Source organism: Neopsephotus bourkii, unplaced genomic scaffold (genome assembly GCF_033783945.1).
Source record: "Neopsephotus bourkii isolate Nb327-2 ecotype Australia unplaced genomic scaffold, CSIRO-AGI_Nbou_v1 NB_1706, whole genome shotgun sequence".
In the NCBI taxonomy this organism is placed as follows: domain Eukaryota; kingdom Metazoa; phylum Chordata; class Aves; order Psittaciformes; family Psittacidae; genus Neopsephotus; species Neopsephotus bourkii.
The window spans coordinates 852,902-880,432 of record NW_026902180.1 but is presented as its reverse complement, the minus strand read 5'-3'; the positions used below and the strand labels follow the sequence as shown (position 1 = coordinate 880,432).

Below are 27,531 nucleotides of genomic sequence, written 5' to 3'. Positions count from 1 at the left end.
TTATACAAAGGTTGCTAGAAAGGAGGTTCCTCTTAATGTTCCTGTTTGGAATTCCCCCTGTGTATTTCTTTTTTCTGCAGTGACTAGTCTGGCTCATTTCCTCCTTTCTGGTGTCACTTTCTATAAGCCCTGGGCAGTGATAGCAGCTCTCCTCGTATTTTGGTAGTGAATCCAGAGTAAAAGAAGAGGAACTATCCTGTTTTCTGAGGTCAGTTTTTCCTCAACTCTTGAATGGGGTAAATTCTTCCTATCTTACCTTCTGTAGATATAGTTAACTACAGTGTGTCAGTATCTGGCATTGTGTTGCTTGAAATATTAGAAAGATGAAGTCTGGATGCAGATGAAATTTTGGAGAATTTTGAGTTATTCTCTTTGTGGCTAGCCCTGTTACTTGGTCAAAAGGCTGCTGTAATTTCAGTCTTTTTTTAAAGAATGTACTTGTTTTTTTTAGACAAGTTGCTCCTATAGAAAGTGAAACTAAAAATCATAGAAAGAAACTCATTTATTTCCATTTTTTTTCCACAGAGTTTTACTTTCCCATTTAGGAGGGCTGAGATTCTATCATGAAAAAAGTCTTGGAGTACAAATGTAGGCAAGGTGTTTGCTGTGCTGTTGTATTTCATCTTACTGTTGGGATGGGAGAGCTGGGCACAGCTGTGACACATGAGGTGATACTGGATATGAAAAGGCAAATTCTGCTCTCAAATCACAACTCTGGACACCTGCAGGACAGTACGTTATTAGTCTGCCTGAATTCAGCTGCCTCCAGTGGAAGACTAATAACATTTCTTTTATCTATTGTGTTGGTCTCTATACAGCTAAGTCCATTGGAAGGCAGAAGTTCCTTTTACCTGATATTTATACTTCTAACTTCTTTAAACTCCTCTCTAAGGAAGACAAAGGAGAATGTGGCAGGATACAGGGCAGCTTTGTTTTCAGCATCATCTCTGTTCTTTCTTTTTAGACTATAAAGCTCATGGAATGTAACACTACATTGGCACAGTAAAGACTGTCGGTAAAAGTAGTACCTTTTGTTAAATCAGGTAATACAACAGGAAAAGTTAAATGCTTTTCAGATGTATAAGCTTTTCAAAGATCTGAAATAGAAACTAAAACCTTCTAAGTTCATTATAACTAAGTTCTTCATAACCTGAGCACCACTACTTGCAGTTTATGAATAATGAGGCTGTCTCTGACAGCAAAATCTGTTTGATATCTGTGGAACAAAGGAATTGTTAGTGGTGGATTTGGGGAGAGGAAAGGGAAACAGGTGACTGTAGCATGGAGGGCACTTCATCCCTCCTCATTGCTGGCTTGCCCACCTCCCAGAGTGCATTGCCTCAAAACATTGCATGCAGCAAAAGCCAGAAAGCACATCCCTACCTTCTGGCGTGTGTGTTGTGCACAATGACATAACCCTTGGGTGGCACAAAAGAAGACAGAAGACTTTCTAAAGTTGTTAACAAAATTTTAAAAAGGCTTCAAAATTGTAGCTGGTAGCTGATGTCATTGAACTTTTAGCTCCAAGTGCCAGTGCTTCACTGGACTCCTTATTTAGAGTTTGGTAACACCCACTTCTTGTCAGCTTGGTTCATGTGTTCATTGGCTCATTACTCTGGAGTGGTGCAAGAAAGTAACATTTCTTCAGCAATCTTTGTGTTTAATTTTTTGACCTCTTGTCTTCACTGCAGTCCCACTCTCATATTTTTCTTTAATGCAAGCCTTGGAGCTGTAATGTTATGCCATCCTCTGCTTGAAAAACATGTGATTTGTGTGGCACTACTACTCTTTTCTATGAATTATCCTCAGCTTCCTAAACTGATACAAAAATTAAATTCTGGGGAGGAGGAGGGGATTTCCTCTGTTCCTGAACTGGCTTCAGATATTTTCATTTTCTTAACCTCTACTCATGTGGGAGACTATTTTATTACCTGTCAGTTCAGATGTCAACAGAGCTTTGGGAAGGAAAACCCCTAACAAATCTCAGAAGCACCCACCTTATTTTTGGAGTAAATGTTATGCTATTGTCTATATAAACTTTCTTCGTTCTCTTAGAGAACAGTTAGTAAGTAGCAGACCCCATTGCCAGGAATCTTTAACATGTTGATCCTTTAAAATATAACACATGTTTAAATCAAGTTATTGGGGCAAAATGAGAAACTGCAACCACCTTCCTTATCTTTAGAAATCTAAACTGCCCTATCTAGCTCTTAAGACTTCTATATGGTTTAAGTGAATACCTCTTCCTTCTTTAACCAGATTCTTTGTCCTGGTATGGTGATGTTCACTATTTCTTCCACTAATTTTCCAGCATTTTTAATTCGTATGATATAATTTGGACTCTAAAAGAGCACTCAAAACAAACCATGGAGAACCTTGGAAGTGAATCATATTGTTGTGCTGTATATGCAGAATACAGCAGTAAGCCAAATGCATCATGAGTGGAAACCTTGCTCTAGCATGTATGCACTAAATCATTGCAGAGGTTTAAGAGCACAGGCTACCAAATGCAGGAGAAAGGAGGTTTTATGTAAAGATTTAAAGCAAAAAGTCTGTCTTAACCAGTATCCAAACAATAAAGGAAAATATATTCGTGGAAATACATTTGTAAGTACACCCTGCCTTCCCCCACTCAGCAGCTGCACTTTGTGCGTGGAGGCCTGACACAAAGGAGGGCAGAGACACCCCTGGGGACTTCAGGACTTTGTCTTGCAGGTCTGTGCAGGGTCTGTCTTCCTCCAGATGTGGGCTGGCTCTCGCCTTCACAGGCTTTATGCAGAAATTACTACAGAAATATTTTAGTCTTCTCATGAAGTGAAAATGTGACAAACACCCGTTTTGGCAGCACTGTAAAGGACCCCAGAGGGAATGTATAATCAGTTAACTAAGTTAAAAGAATGCATGAAACAATAGAGAAAGTGCTGGGTAACACAGAGCATACTTATCTTTGGTCCCAGCCAGGAGGCTGTTGGAAAATGCTGTGAGAAAAAAAGGGAAGCCTTGGGACAGGAGTTGCTGTTGTAAACAAGATCAATTATGCCTGGTTTCATTTTGTGTGCTTCAGTTACTACATGCAGCAAAACACTCACTGTCCATGAGGTGTCAGTCTCCTTACCTCTGACTCTCTCAGCGCAGAAGCTTTTCACCTTTCAAAAACTTTTTGACTTCAACCTTGGATGCAGTGCTTTCCATGGTTGCACCATGATTTTAATGCAGCAAAGCACACAGCACACCCGCTATTTGTCCGTTCAACTACAGAAAGAAATTGCAGCATCCCAAATCCAGTGCAGTCAATAACAAGACAGCTATGTATATATCTGTGTCAAACCAAAGTAATTAAAAAAAAAAAAAAAAGAGGATAAGCTGAGGGCCATTCAGACTGGTGAAACAAGAGAGATGAGTACTCCAGTTTGTCATTCCTGAAAGAATGGCAATCTTCATTCTTCTTAAGGTGGAAGGCTATGTTTCCCTTACTCCTGTGTTCCTCAGCTATAACACTTCCTACATACCAATTATAAGCTCCCCAGCTAGACTCGGCACTGGCAAGCTGAAAACATTTTGCATTACTTATGTATTTATCCACAGGGAAATGCTATTAATGCTATTTAATGAAATGCTATTAAAAGAAATGCTATTAAAGGAAAGGTTTAAATTAACAAAAGCTCTTACTTTTCTGTCAACGAAGAAGTTACGATTTTTTATTATTTTTTTTAAAGGACTATGTGCATGGAGGCTGGAAAATCTTGTCTGTAGAATTGCAGGTAGTGAGGAAAAACAATGTTTTCTTACAAGCTGACAGACCTTGAGGAAAGGGAGGATGATAAATGAACCAGATGGATCAGAAGAAGAGTAACAGCTAACTTCAGACAGACTAGGAAGGCAGGAGTAATTTTGAAAGTCCTGGCAAAACAAAAGATAACTGTGTTCCTAAAGGAACTTGGTTCATTATAACAATAAAAATCCCACGCCCTGAGATAAGCGACCCTTGCCCACAGAAATCTTTACTCACTGGATGTGCATAGTGAAATAAATATGTACTGCATCTTTAAACGCAGAGAATGTGGAAGCCAAGATACATATTATAGGTATATAATGCTATCTATGTATATAGGAAGCCCTGATTCTCACTGAAATGTACGGAAATAGGTAACTGGCAGACTGAGGGTGCGTTGGCTTTGTGAAGTTACCACCTAACACCCACCTCTGCTTAGACACAGAATAAACAAATATCTCAACTTTAGGTACTAATCAGCTCTCTGTGCACCAGACAAATAACCCTGATTTTGGGGACAACATTATGACTATGACTTAATTACAGCTTAGTATTTACATGAGGATTAAGTTTGCCTACTCGGTCTCTTTCCATAGGATTTAGCCTTTATCTGCTGTAATCAAGCAGTTGACTGCCACTGGAATGATGCATTTGTCTGTCTTGCATTCTCTTTACAGCTTCTGCCCAATTACTTCTCTGTCTCTAACCCCAAAATTATACTGACCCTGAGGTAGTGCTTCAACAGCATTATTCACGAACTCTGGCAACCTGACATTCTGAAAGGATTTTATGTTCATTTAGCAAGGGAAAGGGCAAAGCAAAATGCTGCAACAAACTGAAAATTTAATCTGGTATGTTTACAACCTCATTTTTGGCTCTTATGCAGATTTGGCAACTTCTGCTTTCCATTTATAGCACAGCAGGCAATAATATTTTTGTAATCTTGGTAGCATAATGAGGCCACTGAACATAAGAAAGGAGAAGTACCTGAGTGTAGGTTATTCCTACTTGTGGAACTTCATTGTGTCCATCCTCTTCTAAGTTAAGGCTCTAGATTCTGACATCTTCTGCAGCAGAATGTGGAGAGGTTGACTTTTAAGCTGTTCATCAGAACAGCCCCTTAGAGTAGTAAGAGGGATGAAGATTAGTGTACAACAAAGCAACATGTAGTAGTGCGTGACTAGGTCTGCTCTGCCCCTCTTTAATGAGAGCTGCAGTGTTAGCTGTATTTCTCTTTCATCATGTTGCAGGTAGGCTTCATGGTACAAGAGATTGCTCCATATTTACACACCTTGAGAAATTAGGCGTGTGCAACCAGAGTTATTGATGGCATTCTGCTAGAGGCAGAATATTTGAGCTGTATTATATTTATTGTTCATTGCAGATTATGGTGCTTGATGTCAAGCTGAAACTTTTCATGGTTGTGGTGTGTCAGCACCTTTTTTTTTAACAGGGTATGGCCTGGAAATTTTGCTGGTTGTCCATTTCATGCTGGCATTTTAATATTATTATGAACTAAATTTCTTGGATCACCAGCACGAGTGGCATTCATATTAGCGACCTGTAAACATTGAGGAGCCAATATTTGGTTTTGAAATAGTTTGATAAAGATGATGAATGACCAACAAGTAGTGTTATTTCACTGGCTGTGGAATATCCAGAAGGAATGTTTGAACTTATTGTAGTGCCTGGAAGCTTATTCTAGTAATTGGAAAGACATATAAGGGATTTAAAATGAGGTGGAGGAAGAGATAACCTTTACTGAGAAATGTAGCTGCAGCAGTTAAAAGCAGTTCTCATATAAACAGGTGACTGGAGCAGGGAGCACCTTAGATCAGTCAGATTTGTCTGGGTAATGTATGGCACTCTGCTTGAAGGGCTGTAGCAATGCCCAACTCACAGGTAGGTATGAGTTCTGAGGGGGAAAGAAAACTGATTAACAAGTAATTGTGATAGATTCCAAATTCTCAGTGAGTGGCCTGTTACAAGAAACTAATTCCCAAAGTGACCATGCTATTTTGTACGCATCAACTGCGGTCTGGAAAAGAATTATACAAAACAAGTGTTCTACCTTTCACTGTACCTTCTTGTGCTGAGGGGATGTCTCCTAGTGCCACCTCCAGGGCTTAGGAACTGAGTGTAGTGTCCCAGACAGAAGCTGCTTCCCTTAAAAGAAATTGTCCTGATGGTAACGAATGGGATTCAGCTTCCATCCTTTTCACTGCAGTCTTCTCGTTTTCCCCAGTACCTGCTGGATTTGTGCTTGCATCATTTATATCCTGATAAAGATACAGGACTTGTGACTTATTCAGTACTTGGCACTTTTGGTCCAGGTGGTCAGGCTGCAGTACTGGACCCCCTGACTGGACTAAAAGATAGGTAAGTCTCATTGCAAGCTGGATCTGGATCTGCAAATTTAAGTTACACAGAGTTGTAACCCAAGTAAGACTTGGTAAAGCAATACCAGTTCCACAGCCTTAAGGTCTCAATATTTTGTCAACAGAAGGGCACAGTGCAGAACTTGTACTTTTCGATGACAAAAAAAAAAAAAGTGGTTTTGTTATTGCTAGCTGTTTTTCTATTTGATTTCAGATAGCAAGAGACAAATAATGGATTCAACATTTCTGTCTGAAAATGGCTATCTTGATTTGCTGCACAGTGATATCGATCCATTGCATTTGTATACTCAACTTGATCCTAAGTTATCGGGAAATGAAGAAGGTGACTTCTCTGCAGGTTAGTAAAACACTAAAAAATGCTTGATTAGTTTAGGCATCATGCTATAAGTTATTACCATCTCCTCTCAATTACATAGCCATCTAATGGCAGTTTATCATGGTGGCTGAACTAAACACAGCAACACATGGTCTTATGATATAACTTTGTTTATATCTGTATGTAAAATAGTGACTGCTTCCAGAAACTATCATAGTTTTGAAACTCCATGTTTACATCTTCCTGCTCAGTGAGTCTAAGAATACATACTATACATGTCACTCATCAAGGTGTGGGATTAATGTATTTGGTTTGGATATCATTCCTGTAAGTAGTTTATTTGCAAGTGTTCCTATTGTAAGCTGATCAAATGTAATTGTCCACACTTGTGTAACTTCAGGGTAAAAGCTTTGCAAAACAGAGACTTTTAGGTGAGTTTGTGATGAAGCCAGTCTGTAAGCAAACTAGCATTTTATTTCCTTCTGAGATCGTAAGGCATCAGCTTTCATTACCAGTTTCCATTTTACAGCTTCTGGGGGCACAGGCCAATGATTTCATGATTCTGTGCTAGAGAAGAAAGCAGAAGGGCCAGGACATAAAGATCATAGAATAAAATCATAGAATAGTTAAGGTTGGAAAGGACCTCAGGATCATCAAGTTCCAACCCCCTGCCATGGGCAGGGACACCTCGCTCTAAACCATGCCACTCAAGGCTTCATCCAACCTGGCCTTGAACACTGCCAGGGATGGAGCATTCACAACCTCCCTGGGCAACCCATTCCAGTGCCTCACCACCCTAACAGGAAAGAATTTCTTCCTTCTATCCAATCTAAACTTCCCCTGTTTAAGTTTTAACCCATTATCCCTTGTCCTATTACTACAGTCCCTGATGAAGAGTCCCTCCCCAGCATCCCTATAGCCCCCCTTCAGATACTGGAAGGCTGCTATGAGATCTCCTCGCAGCCTTCTCCAGGCTGAACAGCCCCAACTTTCTCAGCCTGTCTTCATATGGCAGGTGCTCCAGTGCCCTGATCATCCTCGTGGCCCTCCTCTGAACTTGTTCCAACAGTTCCATGTCCTTTTTATGTTGAGGACACCAGAACTGCACACAATACTCCAAGTGAGGTCTCATGAGAGCAGAGTAGAGGGGCAGGATCACCTCCTTCGACCTGCTGGTCATGCTCCTTTTGATGCAGCCCAGGATACGGTTGGCTTTCTGGGCTGCAAGTGCACGGTGCCAGCTCATGTTCATTTTCTCATCGACCAACACCCCAAGTGTTGATAAGATGATAGTTTCTTCATGTAAGTTCCTACAGCTAACCAGATTAGGAGGTTGCACTGGATCTCAAACATTCTGCTCCTGAATTTGTGTGGAGGCTGTGGAATATTTTGCTTCCCCTGAGTTTGCCAGCATAAGAGTATGAAAGTGAATGTGTGCTGCTGTGTGGTGGAGCAATAGATGAGTTTATTTCAAATTACTGAGCTGGTCTGTGGGTTGAGATTGGTAATGAAAAGAGAACAACAAACTCATGCCAGATATAAAGACCTATAGGTCTGCTTGATAGGTGTAAGAGATTACCAAACTGGAGGATACAACCTCGCATCCTTGCTTTAATGAGAGACCAGTGTCAGCAGGTACATGGGCAAATCAGTGGAGAACTGACCACCAGAACCTGGAATCATCTTTGTGATTAATTATTTCCCAGGTTGAGCTTTGTTCTCTCAATTTCTGACTGTTAATAAAACCTGCAGGAGTGTTTCTTCACTCCCATTGTCTTACTTGCTCAGTGAAAGTAGGATGAGTTGGGGATCAAGGAATGGCTTTTGTTATATCAGAGATTTTTCATTGTTTTGAATACTTCTGAGCCTTAGCAATGTCTGAGATGATGTAGAGAAAGTAAATGTTGTCAGGACGTGGCACCGGTTATTGGAAGCTGGGTATCCCTGCTGTGAAGATGTTAGTATGGTCTCTGGTATATTTTGGCCCTGTTCAACTAGCAGCTTTACAGGCCATTTGTAGCAGTAGCTCAGGGGTTAGCATGGACCCAGCATTTTTCCAAACAGGGAGTCTTGGATGGTACCACAATATCCTGAATAAGAAGGTTTAATAGTATTGATGAGTCTGGGCCACATGCATGGGCCTTAATGGCATAGGATGGATCCTAGAACTGTTTTATTTACTAGGAAAGATGAAGTCTCAGTTGAACAAAAGTGTTGATTTCTGTTGATATATTACTGAGAGTTCAGTTCTGTTCCTGCTTAACCAACATAAAAAGAAGAGCCAAAGCCTTTTGCTGAAGTAACAGATCTGCCTCTTCTACATGTCCTGAGATCTGTTTTTCACTCCTTCGTTATGGTATTCATTGAACCCATGTGTTCTCCTTTTTACTTCTAGATTCTGAAGTTGATGCCAGTGACTATGATCAGTTCAATATAGATTTCCTGTATACAATGGAAAACAGTGAAAATGGGGATGAATTAGATCTCTGTTCCACCAAAGAAGATTATGCTAGAATAGGTATGAAAGCAATTTTTCTTTTTTTCACATCCTTATTTTCCAGTCACTTGCTATAGCTATTTCTTATGAATTGTATTTTCAGTCTAAAGCAGTGGCATATACATAGTGTTCTGTCCCTCATGCATGGCAGATCTAGCCAGGGTACATAAACCTGCACTTTGTGGGGAAACAGATTAACAGTAGCTTGTGGTTGTTGGGGGGGGGGGGGGGGAATCTCTCTATTAATGGCTCCTTCTGCTCAATACTTCCTTTCTCAGCTTCTTCTTTTTCGTTTTCTTGATTTCCTGAACAACAATTTGCAAGAAAAACTTAATTTACCTCTGCAGAATTCTGTTAAAGAGGCTAAGTTTACAGGAGTTTTACTGTGAAATTACTGTGCCCTTACTATGTTTTTTCTTTTTTTGTCTGTTTTGGTTGTTTGGGTTTTTTTTTGTCCCTTTCTTGCTAGCTGGATTAGCAGAATATGTGCTCCAAGATCATCAGGAGATGCAGGTGGAACACACTTTTGGTAAGATTTCTGTGGCAAAGATTAATTTTCTCCATGACAGTGTTCTGGCTAACATCTGCACTGTACTTCATCCCCATGATTTGAACCTTAGTAAGGATTTTATATATCTGGTATACTCTTCTTTCCCCGTGGAAACTGTATCCCAGGATTTTCATGGCAAACTTTGAGGATTTTCTGTATTGTTGCAGGCCTTTCTCAAAGATGGCAGTTTTATCTCTGAGCAGTTGCCGATCACATCACTATGGCTATAGTGTATGTACAGCTAGTACAGTATATGCCCTGAGTTAGAGTCTGACTTATTCTAAGCACAGCACAGGTGGTATGCAGAAGTTCATTAAAGCTGAACCACCCAGAGAACTTACCATGCATTTAAACGCTGTTCATGCACACTAACTTCTGTCCAGGATGCACAAAGCTGCCTGAGGAAGCATGTTAAATTTTAATTCTCTCCCTGATCAATGTAGCAATGCTGTAGTATACATGTGGTAAATGATTCCTTCATTCAGTGTTTGACCAGAGATAATTGCTTGACTTTTTACTGCTCCCTGGTACGTTTAAAAATCAAGGCTTTTTGCACTTAATGGCAAAATTTTTATTGGTTTTAGAGGAAACAAGATACAGTATTAGTGCTGAATGACTTGCCAGTAGAAGAATGGTACAGATAACTTCTCAGTTCTAACAACACAAAATACAATCTCTCAAAGGATCTAATCCCTTTCATACCAAAAATGAGTAAATAACTTTGCTAGTACTGAGATTATGCTGTGATACATCTGTGATGTTTTATCCTTTGCTCATCATTAAAGCATTGAGAAGTGTTTAAGTTTTATTAGCCACTGAATTAATGGCAGTAGATTAATACCTCACAGTTCAAAAACCAACACAGGGTAACAGAACTTGCATTCAAAACTCCGTGGGCTTTCTAAATCCTCTTGATCTGAATATGTGTTTTATTGGATTTCTTTGGAGCATGTTTTATCTTTGCCACCTGTTGGTATGTTTCTGTTACTTTTTCTCTTCCTACAATTTTTCTAGGAGAGCACAGGTTGACATTTTAACATATTTTTAGCAGGGAACCTTATTTTGGATGAAATAGCAGCTGAAAACACTGAGATGCTTCCTGACGTAAAGATGCAAAGCTGTCACAAAAGAAGTAAGTGAAAAACAGTAAGAGTTTGAAAGGCTGCAGAATTTGAATCCTAAATTTGCATTTCGACACTTTGGTTTTAACCCAGCCTCAGTGCATCTCTCATGTAGCTCTTCACTGATACAACCAGACATGCTTCCTTTGATTTTGCTTACCCTCTATGGGCTGGAAGTAAAAACAACTTCCACAAGCACATTCTTTACAATTTGCAGAATTTGTTGTCCTGTAACGTGACATTAAGTACGTTGTATTTCTTCCCTTCATCTGTGTGACAGTGTTAACTTTGTTTTCAGTGACTCTATTGCTTAGCAAGCATTAGCTGAACAATTCCCTCTTCAATATCAAAAGCAGCAGCAAAAATCAATGAGTACTGGCACAAAAATTTGTAACCTAATTGAAACTTCACAGAGTGAAATAATATGAGGCTTCTCACATTCATATTTTATATAATGGCCCCAAACAATTCTGAAATAGCTGAATTGAAATGGATAACATCTCATTCTGCTTTAAAAGGTTAAAATAAATTTCCATGGTGGAAACTTAAAAGTTCCCAAACTGCTTCAATTTTTGTCATTTATCACTTCTCTTTCAGCATTCTTAGGCTCAGCAGAGAGTTGCTCTGATGCTTCAGAATGCAAATACAGGAAAATAGGTAAGTTGCTGGCTGAATAGGAAAAGATTATTGAACATATATTGTCTTATGTTGCAAAGTCTCATCCTCTGTTGGTATTAGATGATATAGCATCATCATGCATTTTCCAGCAGAGTAGAAATCACTGTAGAATCACATTCTTATGCACATTCACTAATTTATGATGCAACAAATCTATGCCCTCTTAAAAGTAACTATTAAACAGCATCTTAGGACCAACTACATGATAGCCTGGGAACCACTGTATCCTTATGCTTCAGAAGCACATGTTCCTGATGTGTGATAGAAAAATTACTTCCTTAGCATCAGATGAGGCCTAGTTGAACTTCTGTAAATATGTCTAAAATCTGAGAGAGGAAAGCAAAACAGTGGAGGATTGGATCAGGGTCAAATTTTGTCATTTTTATCACGTATACCTTTTATTTATGATGGGGAATGTGACCCAGGCCACGGTTTGTTATTTCCTGTATTTGATCCTCTTTGTTCTAAGCATGTAACCTCCCAAAAATCTAATCAAACATCCTAGTGAAAATAGTAACTGTGAAGAGACAGCTTCTTTGTCCAGCCCATGCTATACAGTTCTTTAAACCAAAGTAAGCATGAGAGAAAGGGAAATGTCAAGGTGCTGCATGCTGTTTGACCACCTACAGGGTGGCCAGCAGACAGGCTGCAACTTGTTTCCTAGGTGTAAACTGGTGCTAGAATTCTTATTCTTATTCTGGAGACTAAATGGGTGTCTCAGGCATAGATAAACCATCAAAATACTCTTGCAAAATCCATGTGAGAGCAACCATCTTTGGGTGAATATATCATACTGTGTTTTGAAGAAATGTATGCATTATTGTATGTTAGCACACTTCCTGAGAGGAGCTCTGACTGTATGAAACCTGATTGGCTGTGTGCATGTCAGGGTGGGCAGCCAAAACCAGTATGTGTAACATAGAGAGCCATGCAAAGAATGCTTGGCTTATGGAACTGCTTCTCAGCAAAATTCAGCCTGGCAATTGCTCAGTAATGCTCAAGGAACTGGCATAGACTGGATGAAATTCATCGAGAACACACACATGCACTGGAACTGTGAAACAAGCTGGTTTTCCAATGTTTGTATGGATTTCAGGAGGAAGGAGGGAGACTGAGCCTCTGTTTATGCCACGCTAACAATAAGAGTTTTCATTAAGAAAATGATACATCAATTCCTGATTTAGAAAGAAAACCAAACCAGTAAAAATGTCTCACCCTACAGGACTTGCATTACAGTCTACAGTATCTTCACAGAGCTATCAGGTTCTTTGTAAATCTGCACCTATCCTTTTCTCGATAGGTGAAAAGTGCTCAGAATATTATAAGTCTCCATACCTTACTGACCCATTGAGGGTGCTGAGGGGAGGAATATATATGTAAGGTAGTATACGTACTGGGCTAATTGACAGAAAGATGAGCTACATAACAAAATCAGGCATTAATTTAACCTGTCATAAAATGAGTGTCACAGAATGATCCTGCAAAGTGAAATGCATCAGGTCTTCCGAAGTGTAAGAACATGTGCAGTAAAGAGGCGAATGTGTACTGAAGTTCAGAGTGGTAAGCCAAGGATGAGATTCTTTCAAACGAATCAAATGGAATTCAACTTTAGATTTGCCCAGCTGTTTGCAGCTACGTGTGACAGTACCTGATCTCCTCTGACTATATCAATGCAGCAATACTTAGATGGGGAGTATATTGCAGAAAGCTATTGTGAATTTCTTTTACTTTTGGAAAATCAAAGCACAGCTGATCAGAATCAAGCGGTTTACAATATCTGTTGAGACCTCTTCTTTGGCCACCTTAACTTCTAGCAATGAAATAACTTTCTTCTTTTGGTTTGCCTTTATTTTTATTTTTTTATTTCTCAAGTGGAAGTCCCTGCATTGTCGGCAGGGAGCGGCAGTTTCCTTACTATGCCTCTGAACACCCATCCAGCTAGCTCCACCTCACTAACTAACCAGCACATGTCCTTTTCTCTTCCTGCTGCTGATGCATTGGAAAGGAGTTTCTTAATTTCTGGTATGTACAGTAGAGATACAGGTGTGCACCTGTACATGGGTTGATTTATACAGGGGGAAAACTCTCTTACAAATCTGGTTATTGACCATGAACAATGGTGGGGGAAATAAGTATGGTAGCTGATTCAATCAAGCACTGAAAGTATGGCACTCACTAAAAGAATGAAAAATATTCAAGGGAAATTAAAAGCCCATAATGAAAGAGTGAGCCTTCATTTAACTGGTGAAGTGCAGGTTAATAAATAAGAGAACACAGTTATTTGCTCTATGCTAATCTAAATAACTACTTGTTTGCCTTAAGAATAGGAAATCACAAAATTTTCATTCCTAAACTTGGGGTTAGTTCCTTTCATCCAGGGGCTATCCAGAGGACAATTGTATTTGTAGTAGTAGAGAAAAATCTAGGTTGGAATTTAGTTTGTAAAACCTGAATACTAATCCAATTTATGGGCTGTGTAGCTGCCTTGCCTTGATAACGTTGAGTAGCAGCGGGTGCTCACGGTACACTGGCAATTGCTAATGACAGAGACAGAATTCAACACCTTTTACTGTTAAATCTATGCTGTAAAGGAACCAAAAAGTAGTGGATAGGGGATACAACAAGAAGTCTTGAAGTATGTAATGATAGCTGAAACAGCACAAAGGAGCAAAAGAAATTTTGTCACACTTAGAGAAGCTCAGAACTATGGCTGATTAAATTGCAAGCACTGTATCATCAAAAAAAAAATTCCCAGTGCAGGTTCAGGAGGATCCTTGCTAGCTGCTTGTACAAGCAGCATGATGTGCAGTTATGTGGGAAAGATGTAGTGCAAAGGATGGTTAAATTAATTCAGATACACAATATCTATACATTTCCTCTCCTCTGGGTCTCTGGTCTATACATTTACAGATTTTGCCTTAGGCACCGTTCATTATATTAACAGGATTTCTCTTTAGACTATCAAAAAATAGTAGTTACTGAAAGCTGGATAATCCCTTGTGTTTCACATTCATCGTACCTGTTAAGATTTTTTGAGTAATGGATTCTGTGGAATTCATGTGAGCCTATGAATTCTGGTTCATTAACTCTCCACTGGGAATATTTGCCCAGAAGCTGCCAGAAAGGATATTTTTCTTTAACTTGAAAACCTTTAGAAACCAGGAGCCTTTAAAAACAGAAGAGTAATTGCTCTGCACTCATTTCAGGACCTTCAGCACCTCTGATTCCAGAGTGTCTATCTGTTGGCATGAAAGAGAGCCAACAAAATGCAGGCTTTGCAGATCCTCCTCAGCAGATACTTGGCTTTGTTCTTGTAAATGGCACATCTGATGTTCTAATATATCCAGGTGAGAGCAATATGCTTTTACTCGCATAAATAGGGAGAAAGTACTGGAAAGTCAATACTGTCAACAAAGTACGAAGTTCCTTCATTTCAGATACTGATAGTTATGGTAGGCTGAAAACTATCACTTTTTTTCTTGCCATCACTGACTTCTCCCACTGAAACATTGATATCCCCAAGTTTTCTACTTAGTTTATGTAGTACGTAGAGAGCAAATTTGTATGTATACAGTACTCTGGATTGGGAGAGAGAGCAGATTGCTTCTGTCCAAAGCCAATTTTCCCCTTTGGGCTTTACTCATATTGACCTTATTGAGGAAAATAAAAATTAATGGTATTTCTTTGTGTTGTTCACTGGCTGCTTAGTCTAGTTCAAAATACAGAGCAGATAAAGGGTTGTAGAACTAAAGATTCAGCTGTATGTTAGCTGTATGCTACAAGATGAAGTCTTCTTGTCCAGTTAAAACAATACAAAAGACCAGTGTGCATCATGAGAAGTGGAAGTTGTGCTGGTACTGGCATGGCCTGAGCATCTTTAATGCTTGGTGCTGGAAGCCATACTGCAGTCAGTTAAAATGGAACCTTCAAAGCCAAAATGATGACTTAGCTAAGCAATACAGAAGCGTAATATACAGAAAGGCTTATAAAGAAATTGGAGCCTTGGTCAGGATGTAACAGTCCCGCCTGTGGTAGCAAGCTTTCCTCAGACACTTTTTTTTCCAGCCCTCAGAGAATTGTTACAACAGGGAGTTTGATTTTAGTGGGTGTTTAGTTTCTGGTAATTATGGCTGCTTGATACAGCGTTCTGTTGCCCTCTGGTGGCAACAGGGCCCAAAATGGCATAATTTTAAAGTGAGGATTAACATGCCATGGGTTTGGGGAAGTACTTGTGCGTTATATATACAGTTTATGTGAACACACAATATTAATAATTCCAACTGATTTACAGCAGCACAACGCTATATGAGTATGTCACAAACCTCAGAATTCCAAATGCAGCAGAAAAATTACCGCTTCAGCTGTCATATCAGTTTCCCTTCCTTTTTAGAAAATTGTTAACATCTGATTGATTTGACCAATTCTGCTTCCCATCTAAATGTCTAATTACAGTTTTTCTTGGTTTTACATTCTGTTGTGTTTATTTAATAAGTAATAAACCAAAACAACACACTTGCCTGAAAACAGGCATGTCCCCTTGTTATTTAATATCTTCAGCAGATTTTTCTTCTCCAAGGAGGTGAACTCTATCAAATGTATTCTTTCACTGGAAAAAGGACTTGCTTGTTAGAAGTCTGGGACTGCTTCCCTGCCAGAAGCAACCCTGAACTCTAACTTTTCCATCTATTGTTGGCATGTGGGGTAGAATTCGTTTTCAGATCTCTGAAACTTTGTTGGTTTTTTTAAATAACTTTCTTATCAAGATGAACCAGATATTATGCTAATAAATCAAGATGAACCAGATATTATGGTAATAAATCATTTGTCCAAATCTAGGTAGGTGAGCCTGTTGTGGTTTGGGTTTTTGCCCCCCATCTCTGCTAAGTGTGGTTTCCACAAGACTATTGATGAAGTTGGGTTTGTTACAGCCTCTCTCAGTTTAAGTTCTGTCCTGTGCCTGCAAAGCTTTTCCTACCAAAAGTTTTGTCAGAACTGATACTGTCATCACAAGCCTGTAGAAAATATGCTTTCCCTGAAAAATTCCCAGTTATGTGTTCAGAAGACATGGTTCATCTGACCAAGTGCAAAAGACTGCAGTAGTCTGAAAACAAGCAGGCAAAAATAAGGAAAATTGGACAGTGACGGTACTTCATCAGGAAGAGCAATGGGTAAATTCTGCAACCAATAGTAATTTCTCTGTGACTTTCATCCTTAATGCTTGGTTACAAGGTGTGGAATAGTAAAAGGAAGTTGTTGCTTTCGATGATATAAAGGAGTCCAGTGTGTGAAGATGAATTTATGCAAACCCCTGACATCTGAAAAGAACAGTGGACATCACCTTGTTATGATACGTCATCTGCTTCTTACAACATTGGAACAGCTGTCATCTTGTGTGGTGTCATGCTGCCTGTGACAGTTCATGTCAGCTGAATTGTATGGCTGAGGATATTTTTCCTTTCCTTTGTAAAATAAACAAAACCTCTCTTTTTCTGGATGAGCCGTACTATATATGTTGCAACAAACTTGAAAATTTGCATTAGTCGAACGTTAAAATTAGTAATGCTGAATCAGTGACTATCTAGATGTCTTCCTCAAGTATATTGTTTTGTCCTTTTCAGGTTTAGAAATGCTCAAAGAAGTCCAAGTGCCCATAATTCCTTCTGAAGAACCTCTCAAAAGATCAAGTGAGTTTAGATCTCTTGTACTTAAAACTTCTGGAGTTTTTTGGGCTATATTTTCCTGTGTTTCATTGCATAAAGAAAAGCTACTTGTAGGAATTGTCATTCAACAGTTTGTGAAGCTGTTCCAAGTTTTTTAGCACCGTTCCTATTTTTAAGATGTTAGATTTGTCTACCTTTAGATATCTAGCTGTAGTACCTACCTAGAAGGTCAGTGTACTTAGCTGGTTATATCATGTGTGTGGATACCTCCAAAATTTTTCATTTCATGGTCTAAAGGTGTCTATTGGGCCTGTACTCCAAATCTAAGTACCTGCAGTTGCACGGGATAAATCCAAACATATGCTCTTTATGAGAACTGGTGTATTTTGACCATATTACAATTATGTACTTAAACCACTAACGTTGTAATTTGTGAACAGGTTTCTGGAGTTTATGTGTACTTTCTATTTCTTTAGAGCGAGTGGAAGCTTTCTGTACATCACTTAAGCATTATTTCCAAGATGTCTGCAGATCTGTGGCCATGGAGCGTGAAATAGCTCTTGATCACCTGTTTATTGATGGGACACTTGTTCAAAGCCAAACTGAAACCAAGACTGGAAAGAATAGTGTAAAAGCAATGGAAAAGGAGCTGGGAACACGCAGTCTGCAAGAGAAGGGAAAAGCCGCCCTTAAAAGAAGCCAAATATTTCAAATCCCAGGAAGTAAAGATTTAGAGACTAAAGTGATTGTGGTGCTGGGAAAAGCAGGAATGGGCAAAAGCATTCTTGTACAGAAGGTCTGCCAGGACTGGTCCAATGGAGAATTTTCTCAATTTGAATTTGTGTTTTGGTTTGACTGCAAACAAATAAGCTTGCCTGAGAAGCTATATAGCCTGAAGGATCTGCTGCTTGATTTTTTTGTGAAACCTCAAGAGGGAAGCAAAGAGATCTTTGAGTATATCTTGCAAAATCCTGCTAAAGTCCTTCTGATTTTTGATGGTTTTGAAGGGTTGCATGAGCATGAGAATTTTCTTCGTTGCTCAGTCAGCCAGCCTGAAGGAGACTTGTGCACTATAAAGGAGCTGCTTTCAGGGCTCATTCAAAAAAAGATACTCAGTGGTTGTACTTTATTACTAACAGCAAGACCAAAAGACAAGGTATACCAGTGTGTATCCAAAGTGGATAAGACTATTGAAATAACAGGATTTTCCCCTCAGCAGAGAGAATTGTACATAAGCAAATACTTTGAAGGATTACCCTACAGTGATAATGCACTGAAATTAATCAAGGAGTGTGAGTACTTGTTCAGTCATTGTTACAGCCCTGTTATGTGTAGATTTGTTTGTTTTCTCTGTGAGACAGTACTTGAAATGGGAGACAAGTGTCTTCCTTCAACTCTTACTACAGTCTTCCTGAAATTTCTTCAGCAGAAGATAATACCTATACAAGCAGATGTTGCAGCCATGCAAAATCAAGACAGTCTTGTTACGCTGGCCCGTATAGCCTGGTATCTTGGAGAAAAACACCGAAGTGCCATAAAAAGTGATCTTCTTCCTTCTAAGGAAGTTAAAGAGTTTGCTCTGAAATATAGATTTTTCCTGCCATTTGCATTCCCCAAACATTCAGATCATGAAGAAGAGGCATTTGGAAGCACATTTGCTGATTTTGTCATTCAGAATTTCTTGGGTGCACTTCACCTTACGTTAGCAGAAGAGATCAAGGATAAAAGTCTAACAAAGTACCTGTCTTTTCCATCCAAGAAGAAAAAACCTTATAACTGGTTAGATTTAGTGCCTCAATTTTTGTCTGGATTGTTGTTCCTCCAGGATGACCCCTGCTTCTGCTCCCTTTCAAATAAGATTGTAAAACAGTCAATCAAGAAGCAGAAAACATTGTTGAAATGTATTAGAAGGCTGCAGATAAATGATCTGTGTCCAGAGAGGTTACTCAAACTCTTACAATGTATTTATGAAACACAAAGCAGTTACCTTTTGCAGCATGTGGCCTTAAGGCTCAAGCCAGACTTGTCTTTTCTGGGTGTAGTTCTAACACCACCTGATGTCCATGTACTGCACTCTATTTTAAAAAGGTCAAGAAAAGAGTTTTCCTTGGATTTGCGAAACAGCAGCATTGACATGCAAGGGCTGAAAGACTTGTCTGGCCTGAAGAATGTGGTATCGTTCAGGTAGATCATTCTCTGTAGATAGTAGTGTCATTCATAGGACTGTTCATGCAACAACAGCAATCGTATCTGTTGATTTCACTTCACAGGGCCTCCCTCAGTGACACAGTCAGGCTCTGGAAGTCTTTAGAGCAGGCAAAAGACTGTGAACTGCTGAGAGCATCGACAGAGAAATTTGTTCTTGATCCCTTTAAGGCAAAGACAATGAAGGACATCAGTGACCTTTCAGACCTTGTGGATATACAGAAGATGATCAATTGGTAGGCTCATTTATGATCATAATATACTAGTGATTTAAGAAAATGGGGTTTACTGACAGTGCTGGAAAAGCAGAGTCCTCCACTTGTCCAAAGGAGAAGTGACTAAGTCAGTACAAGATCTTGTATCATCTCAGGGTGTTCTCCTACCCCGATATGTGGTAGTTGTTAGGGCAGGGAGAAGCAATGACAGCACCATGCGGAACGTTTATCAAAACTGCCAAGAAAAAAGGCTGGCTGTCATTTTTTTCTTCAGATTACTTTTTAATCTCTGAGTATGCTGCTATCTTCCAATTGCTTTCACTTACACAACTTGGGCTAACTGATTTTTGTCCCCTGTAGCATCAGGGCCATAAATGAAGGCTTGTTTTGCACCAGTCACAAATGACCTGAGTTGGCCCTTTAGCTCAGGAAGTAAAAGCTTGTGTTATGTGAAAGCCTGTGTTTCATCCCTGTTCATGATGTTGCATGGGGATTGGTTGCAATTAATAGCATGCGTAAAGAAAGGATTTTGGTTGTTTTTTAAATAGAAATGGGGACTTCCATTTTAACATGGGCAGAATATTTTGATTAAACTATATGCAAGTTTTATGTTTGACAGAAGACACTTGATTTAGAAGAACGTGTTTTTAAATTCTGTTGGAAAAAGAGCAAATCACTGCACTACAAAAGGTGTGGTCATTTGAAATTCATTTCAATCTGAAAATTCGAATGAATTGAATGAAGAAAGGTTGGAGCAGGAGGTATTCTGAAATTTCTGGTTCCTCAGTTAATGCAACAGTGGTTTATTTCTTGTAAAAGTTTACTATGGATTTATATGTAAAGTGCTGTTCTGGTTGCTAAAATATTTATCATGCTGTGGTTCTACTGTGATATTTTTAGTGTGCAAGATGCATCTGGTTGCAGCAGCTATGAAATTCCTGCCATCAAAAACCTCAGGAAACTAGAATTTGCGTAAGTAATACACCTCTCTGTTGACTGATAGATGATTGCATTTAAGACTCAGAAGAATTGTGGATATTGGCTACAGTCATTGAACTGATACACAATCAGTTTATGGTAAAGTATTAAGTAAACCCCATTTATTGCTATTTTGCTTTTCTCAACTAGATATATTAAGTTATGGCCCAAACTCACAAAACATAATTTCTGGCTCCTGCCATGATACAGATTAACATGTTTTGATCTATTTTGTTTGATTTTCACTACAAGATAGCTTCTTATCACCAGGTGTAGATCTTGTGCCATAGGGTATAAGGTATCTTAATTGTGATCCAGCTACATGGGCAATATCTTTTATTTCCCCAGAACTGCTCAACATTTTTATCTGAGTCTTCTGATGTAATTTCTGCCCTATTAGAGCTTAGGCCATGAGAGAATAAGGTCAGAGAATGCCTCCCAAATAAAATATTTATCACCATTTTCCTGGAAGAAGGAAGATTGACTTGGAAACACTGACTTTAAACATGAGGTGTAGTAACATTTCTTCTTCCTTACAAACTGTAAGCAGCTTCCAAGGCTGTTCTACTGCTTAAAATTCCCTACCATAGTGTGTGAATTAGTTTGGGCAGAAATGGCACCAGTGCAATGGCGTACTCTCATTAGGTCTTCATCTGTTTCCTGCTCTTCACATCCGACCCAGTCTAGAGGGTATGCTTGACCTCACTTCTGATTTCATGCTGCTTTCCCTTCCTGTTTCCTCTCCTACCTTCTATTTATTTTAAAAAAATTTTTTGTTAAAATTCCGATCCTTTAACTAGGCTGAAGTTGTTCTGAAACCAAGGAAACTCCAAATAAGAGGTTAATGTCTGAGAGACAAGTGCTTGGAGCTGGAATATTCCATTTCTGCTTTAAGCTGCAGTAAGATGTTGATCTTAAGTTAGTCTGAATTGCCAACAGTTGGGGGGGAAGGGGGATAGAGAGAGATTCGTTTCATCTAGGTTATTAAGATTATAATACTTAAAAAAAAAAGAAAAAGAAAATGGAAAAGAATACCTGGAAAAATAATAAAAGATCAAAAATACAGGAATCTAAACCAGGTGAGATGAGTCTCGCAAAGAGTAAAAAAAAAAAAGTGGCAAATGCATGTTCTGCTGCTTCTGTGCAAGCAGCTCTGTTGTGTCTGATCTTAGCCTTGTGGGGTTCTCATCTGGAGGCTTTGAAGCAGAAATCTTTGCTGCAGATGGTAGGGCATGGCTGTTTCAGAGGAATGTAAACTGTCTTGCATTTGGGGCTGTAGGGGAAGAACTGAAAAATTCGTAACTTCTGCTGTTTCTGGGCATGTGAAAAAGCTGCTGCGTGTCTATATTTCTTTTCTTGCAGGCTGGGTCCAGTATGTGGCCTTCAGGGATTCTTAAAACTTGTGGAAATTCTTGCAGCATTTCCATCACTTCAGTATTTAGAGTGAGTAATGCTAAAGATGACATTTGCTAATGTCGCTCCTCAGCAACCCCTGATGATGGGGGAGCCAAGAAGACTACTTGCTTTGAAGAAACTAACATAAAAACATTCAGAGAATACAGCAGCAGGCTAAAAGCTAGCACTCTTCATCCTCCCTTACCCTTTCAGTCACTTTTCTGTGTGTTTCCCAGTGGTTAAAATCTTGTGGGAAAGGTCTTTTACAGAGACCCACTGGGTGCTCTCCCCTCCTGCCACCGCACTGCCTGCATATTACTTCTTCATTCAAGCTCCATTGTGTGCCTCCATTGTATGTCAGGCTCCCTCCTGGTGAGGTTTCTGAGGGACTCACAGTTGTGTCTGCCACAGGAGAGAACAGGCTCCCTCTGGAACTGGAAGCAGTGTTAAATTTAGGGGTTAATTTCAGTATTTGTGCCAGTGCTGTGCCCCTTCCAGTGTCAACAAACATCCTGAATGTCTGGTGGAACTTGCAAGAGATTGAGCTGTGTGGATTTGATTTATATGAAAGGTATAGCCATTATCTGCTTTGGTTCTACCCATGTATCTTCACACATCCTTTGTCCCTTCCTTTACCAGGAGCAGTATTACAAATAGAATTTTAAGAATTCCATTTACTCTTCATTGTCTTGTATCCATGACAAACCAGCTGTCTCTGAATTTTAAGCTGCTTTAGGCTAGAAACAATAGTAGCAACTATAGTCAGCGTTCTGCTGTCTTCTCATGGGAAGATTACTGGGTTTTGAGAGGGCCTTTGACCTTACTGGCTCAGCTCATGGACCATTTGTCTGTACTGTATGTAGCGTTTCCATGATATTCTGGGAAAACAATAAAGCTCGAAAACGAGTAAGTCCGATGTATCTCAGCATTACCTGTCATACTAGAGAGGATCCAGTATCTAAAATTGTGACTGTAAAAGTCTTTCCATCTTGATACCTGAATGAGGAAGAACTTCACTTCTAATACTCCCTATATGGAGAAGGAGCTGGTTAGGCAGAGATTTACAGCATCTGCTGGATTTTCAGTTCTATATTTTTGTGTGCACAGGAAATCTTATTTCAGCATAGCTGGAACACAGCTATTTCGTAACAATTTAAATAATCTTGTGTATCAAAGGAAATGGGTCAAGCCATTCAACTACTAAAAAAAAATAAATCTTAGGCTGTAAATTTGGGAAGCAGAAAGCTGTTTCTTAGGGAAGCAGTAATCTGTGTGATGCTTCTTGCTGATTGAGGCTACTGCAGAGAAGGAGCTTCTCAAGATAGATAGAGTGGTCTCTGAGGTGAACAAACCACAAAAATTTAGATTAAAAGGGAAGCTAATTCTTTCATTGTCATCACCCAGCCTTGATGCTCTGAGTGAAAATGGCATAGGAGATGAAGGAGCAAAGAGTCTATCTGAAGTCTTTCCAACCCTGACATCACTAGAAACATTAAAGTAAGTGCAAGGTTAACAGTTCTGGGAAATTTTGAAAAGAAATAGATTAAACCTAGAGCCTTAAGGGACTGTGTGTTAACAATTATGGGCACAACTAACCCATGGGGGTGGAAGACCAATGAGTCTATGGAGATACTTAATCTACTTTCATTAACAAATAGGTTAATCCTATGGCAATTCCTCATTTCCCTTCAAGGGCTGTAATTTATTGTTTCCCCTGCATTTGGTCTAAACAGACTGTCCAAATTATACATAAAAAGGCATAAAAAAATAATTGTCTCCACATTGTAATAAATCAGAATAAAATGTGTTCAACTAATAAAGTGTTCTCACTTACCTACTGTAGCTTATCACAGAATAACATAACTGATGTGGGTGCTGAGAAGCTAGCTACAGCTCTTCCTTCCCTGTCTTCATTAAAGACACTAAGGTAAGTAGTTGTGTTGTGTTCGGTTGTTTTATACAATACATCTCACTATCTCTGTCAGAAACTGCTGAACGTAAAGCAATTATGTACACTGTGCAGCAGCCAAGCTTTTGACTTCATTCTTGCATAGAGCCTTTAGAAAGGAGAGGGATGTATGATCAAGCATAGACATATGAAAGGATATCTCAGGAATATAATGAGGACTGTTCTGATTTTTAAATCAAATCAGTAATACCCACTTATGTACAAATGTGCACCCAAGGCCATGATCTGCTGCAAGCTTTTGTGGAGCTTACTAAGCCCTAAGTCAGCAATAAGGTGGTGTGTGTTTGCTGATATGAGACTCATGGTTCATCCCACTTCATTAAAATATCTGGCATAGGCCTGAGTGAAGCATCTCAGTAAGGAATGCAAGAAACTGTGGTGTGCAATTCTGGAATAATATGCTCACATGTAATTTTCCTGAATGCTGTACCCCAGATATTTGAGCTTCATTTTCTTGAAGATTTTAAATTTGATCTAATATAGACAGAAATGTCCCATTATTCATTAGGAATCTAGACTTGGTTTTGCTGTAGCTGTGCTAGCTGAAGAAGGATGTCACCATTTGCCTTACTTGATACAGAAAGCTGTTTTAAACTAACTGCAATTAGATAAGGATAAATTGGAAGCTAAAATGTACCAATCATATCTGAAATTCCTTGATCTAATATATAATCTGTTTACATTATCCATTATTCAGTTGTGACTGTACCACTTTGCTTTTCTGCAGTTTATACAACAACAGCATTTGTGATTTTGGAGCAGAAAATCTTGCCAAAGTTCTTCCTGCAATGGCATCTTTGAGAGTACTAGAGTGAGTATGAAATCTTTTGAGATGGCCCAGGGAAGTTTACTTGCTTGGATCATGAACATTCAAATTTTCTGTGCTCAGGGTAAAGGAATCAGAAATTGAGGAAGAAAACTTTAGGAAATTTCACAGGGAAAAATGTACTTATGCAGAGTCCAGGTAGTGGTTAGAAAGGATTAAAGATAAAAAAATGGAAAAAATCTGGCTTAAGATGGGAGAATAGGATCATGGGGAGTTGGAGAAGGACCTTGGGTACACAGAATAAGGAATCCCTCAGATGAACTAACTGAATAAAGTTCCTGTTTGACCTTCTGAGTATGTTGTTAGAGGTTTTTTGATTCAAGGATTTCTTTTGGTATTTTTCTTTTCCCTTTTCCCCTCATCTGCAGATAAGACCATATGGTATTTTTTATTTTGAATGAAGTGCTTGATTACACCACTACATGTTGTGATCTGCGTTAACAAAGTTGGGTTTTTCCTCAGAGTTCAGTATAACAAAATAACTGGTGCTGGAGCCCAGCAGCTGACTGACAGCCTGCGAAAATGTCCCCATATAAAGAAATTGGTGTAAGTTTCTTGATACGCTGTTTGCTCTGTCTTCATTCTGTATATTTGGTTAGAATTCATGCTAAAGCTGTGTTCTGCATTTGTCAGTTTTATAAGAGGCACAAGAAAAGACATCAAGATATGAAAGCAGTTAAGGACATGTTAAAAACTTCTGCGGCTTCAGCTGCATTAATTCCCATCATCCCAGGCAAGCAAGCTTGTTCTGCTTTAACCATAGTTTACACTGAGCCTCTTTTTGTTATCTTCTACCCTCCCAGAGCATGTGACCTACTCTGCAGGACTTGTATTTGAATGAGCAGCCATCATTAGAGGTTAAATAGACTGAAGCTGCCAGTACACATTCAGAGGAAGGGAGTTTGATAGTAAACAGAAGAACAGTTATGGAGACAGGACTGTAGTGTGTCCTGTAACTAGAGTGAGCCAGGTTTTGGAGGGTTGAACTGCTTTCTTCTAAATGAAAATGCATTTTCATTTGTTCCATACCTTTAATACTTTCATAGAATGATATTCAAAAGAAACAGGCAACTTAACAAAATATATAAAAAAACCCCCAAACACGAATATACCAAAACCGCCAAAAAAACCTGAAGCAAATTATTCTTCTTAAAATCTCTTTCCTTTCTGAATTTGCCCTTACAGGATATGGAATCCCACTATTCCCTATGGAGTTCTTGAACACCTTCGGCAGCTGGACTCTAGGATCAGTGTGTAGATTCCAGAGGATCAGATGATAAAGGTAACCCTGGCTCACTGAGACAAAAAGATTTGATTCTGTGGCAGCTGTTGATTGTGGTCTCACTGGCAGCAGGCACAGTAACAGCATCGATGTATACATGGCTGAGTAAAGAGATGCTGCCCTAGAGTGGTACAGATCAACATCACATCAGGTCCATTTGTCCCCACTCACCTTGCACACTCCCATTTTGCTGGCACAAGCACTAGCAGATTGCAAGGTCTCCATCACCAAGAATGGACTTCTAAAATTCCTAGGTCAGGCTTGTTGAGTATCTGGCAGCTGGCCTGCTTACTTTCTCTTTTCTGTTGCTGAAAATTATGTATTCCTGTGTACTTGTCATGTTTAATAGGTGAGTTCTGTGCTTCTTAGAGATTGTTTTGTGTTGGATTTTAGTAAATTCTTTCACTTTTGTTTAGTACAAAATCCCCAATAGCTGCTTATCTCACTATGAAGCTGGGCCTATACTGTACTCGGAGCAAACTACTAGTTCCTGCATGTCTTGTTCTCAGCCTGGTTTGTGTGGGTTTCTGCTATTTTTCTGCTATGTGCTTCCTCTTGCTTTTAAAACTATGCACAATGCATCAGTGAAATAGTTGCAGTGAAGAATGAGGAGCCAGAATTGAGCCAGAATCAAGCCAGACATAAGATGCCCTCCAGCTTTCTTTCAGATGGCAAAAAACACATTGCAGAGTGATCATCAGCTGCTTCAGCTGTGGGTTGCATGGTCCTGGCATTGCTGCAGTTGGCAGTGGCTCCCTAAACTATGCAGTGAGCCAAGCTTTTGCATGACTCTGCTCTCACTGCACTCATCACCAGATGTAGACTGGGCTGTATATATGGCACTGATTAGGCTACAGGGTGTGGAAGACCCAGGTGCCACACCAGCTTCACAGACTAGCCTGATACAGCAGGAGTGAAAAATTGTAGTGATCCTTAATAGCCTACAGTATAGCTAAGTCTGTCTTGTTGAATAACTACAGCTACACACAGAACACACTAGGTACACGAACACTGTCAGAAAACCTTACAAAAGCAAAGCTTTCTCTAACCTCCTGTGTCAGTCATTCGAGGAGAGCACTCACTGAATGTCTGAACATGTGGGTCAGCTCTCAAGTGACCTTGGTTCTCCTCTGGACACAGAGCAATGGCAGTCAGTGGTAGAGAGCTCTGTCCTGTGAAAGTCGGTGGTTCTCAGATACTGATGAACTTTCACACCAAGCAAAAGATGTGTTTAACACAGTTCTGCATGAACAACCCCTTGCATCTCTCTCCACTGCTATTCTTCCATGTTTGAACATGATACACTTTAGTATCTGAGTATGTGAGGAAACACTCTTCTTCATTAGCACTGAGGACAAGTAACAGCAGGAAGTCTGGATGCTCTCTCCCAGACTTGAAACATCCAGTATCTACCAGTCGCTGTTGTCTGTTTTCAGAGCATATCAAATATATGGTTTTGGTGATGTTCATCATGTATAAGCTGATGGGCATACTCCTTATACTCTGTTTTAATCATTTCACAGGTAACAAAGCAGAGGGGAAGGTGTCCTCTGTATGTTCCCATCTTCTTGCTGCTTTATGAATTGGTGGCTGATTTTCATGATGGTGGCAAGATGAAAAAGGTCACATTCAAGCTTCTGAGTGATGCTTGAAGTGGGTAAATGATGG

General features: G+C 39.4%; 1 protein-coding gene across 4 annotated transcripts; it reads left to right on the top strand.

Moving 5' to 3' along the window:
- Positions 1–27,531, top strand: CIITA (class II major histocompatibility complex transactivator). 4 transcript variants are annotated; one of them, XM_061376113.1, is made up of 20 exons: positions 1–208; positions 6,018–6,151; positions 6,365–6,508; positions 8,883–9,005; positions 9,454–9,513; positions 10,583–10,666; positions 11,253–11,312; positions 13,206–13,355; positions 14,540–14,680; positions 16,952–17,017; positions 17,470–19,177; positions 19,264–19,434; positions 20,314–20,385; positions 21,754–21,834; positions 23,191–23,283; positions 23,630–23,713; positions 24,483–24,566; positions 25,044–25,127; positions 25,767–25,863; positions 27,387–27,531. In XM_061376113.1, the coding sequence occupies exons 3-19, from the start codon at positions 6,382–6,384 to the stop codon at positions 25,837–25,839; spliced, it is 3,261 nt and encodes a 1,086-aa protein (XP_061232097.1). In that variant the 5' UTR covers positions 1–208; positions 6,018–6,151; positions 6,365–6,381; the 3' UTR covers positions 25,840–25,863; positions 27,387–27,531. The 4 variants fall into 4 exon arrangements, with proteins under 4 accessions (XP_061232097.1, XP_061232098.1, XP_061232099.1 ...); XM_061376114.1 differs by lacking the exon at positions 6,018–6,151 and having other exon boundaries at positions 6,369–6,508; XM_061376115.1 differs by lacking the exon at positions 6,018–6,151 and having other exon boundaries at positions 10,586–10,666.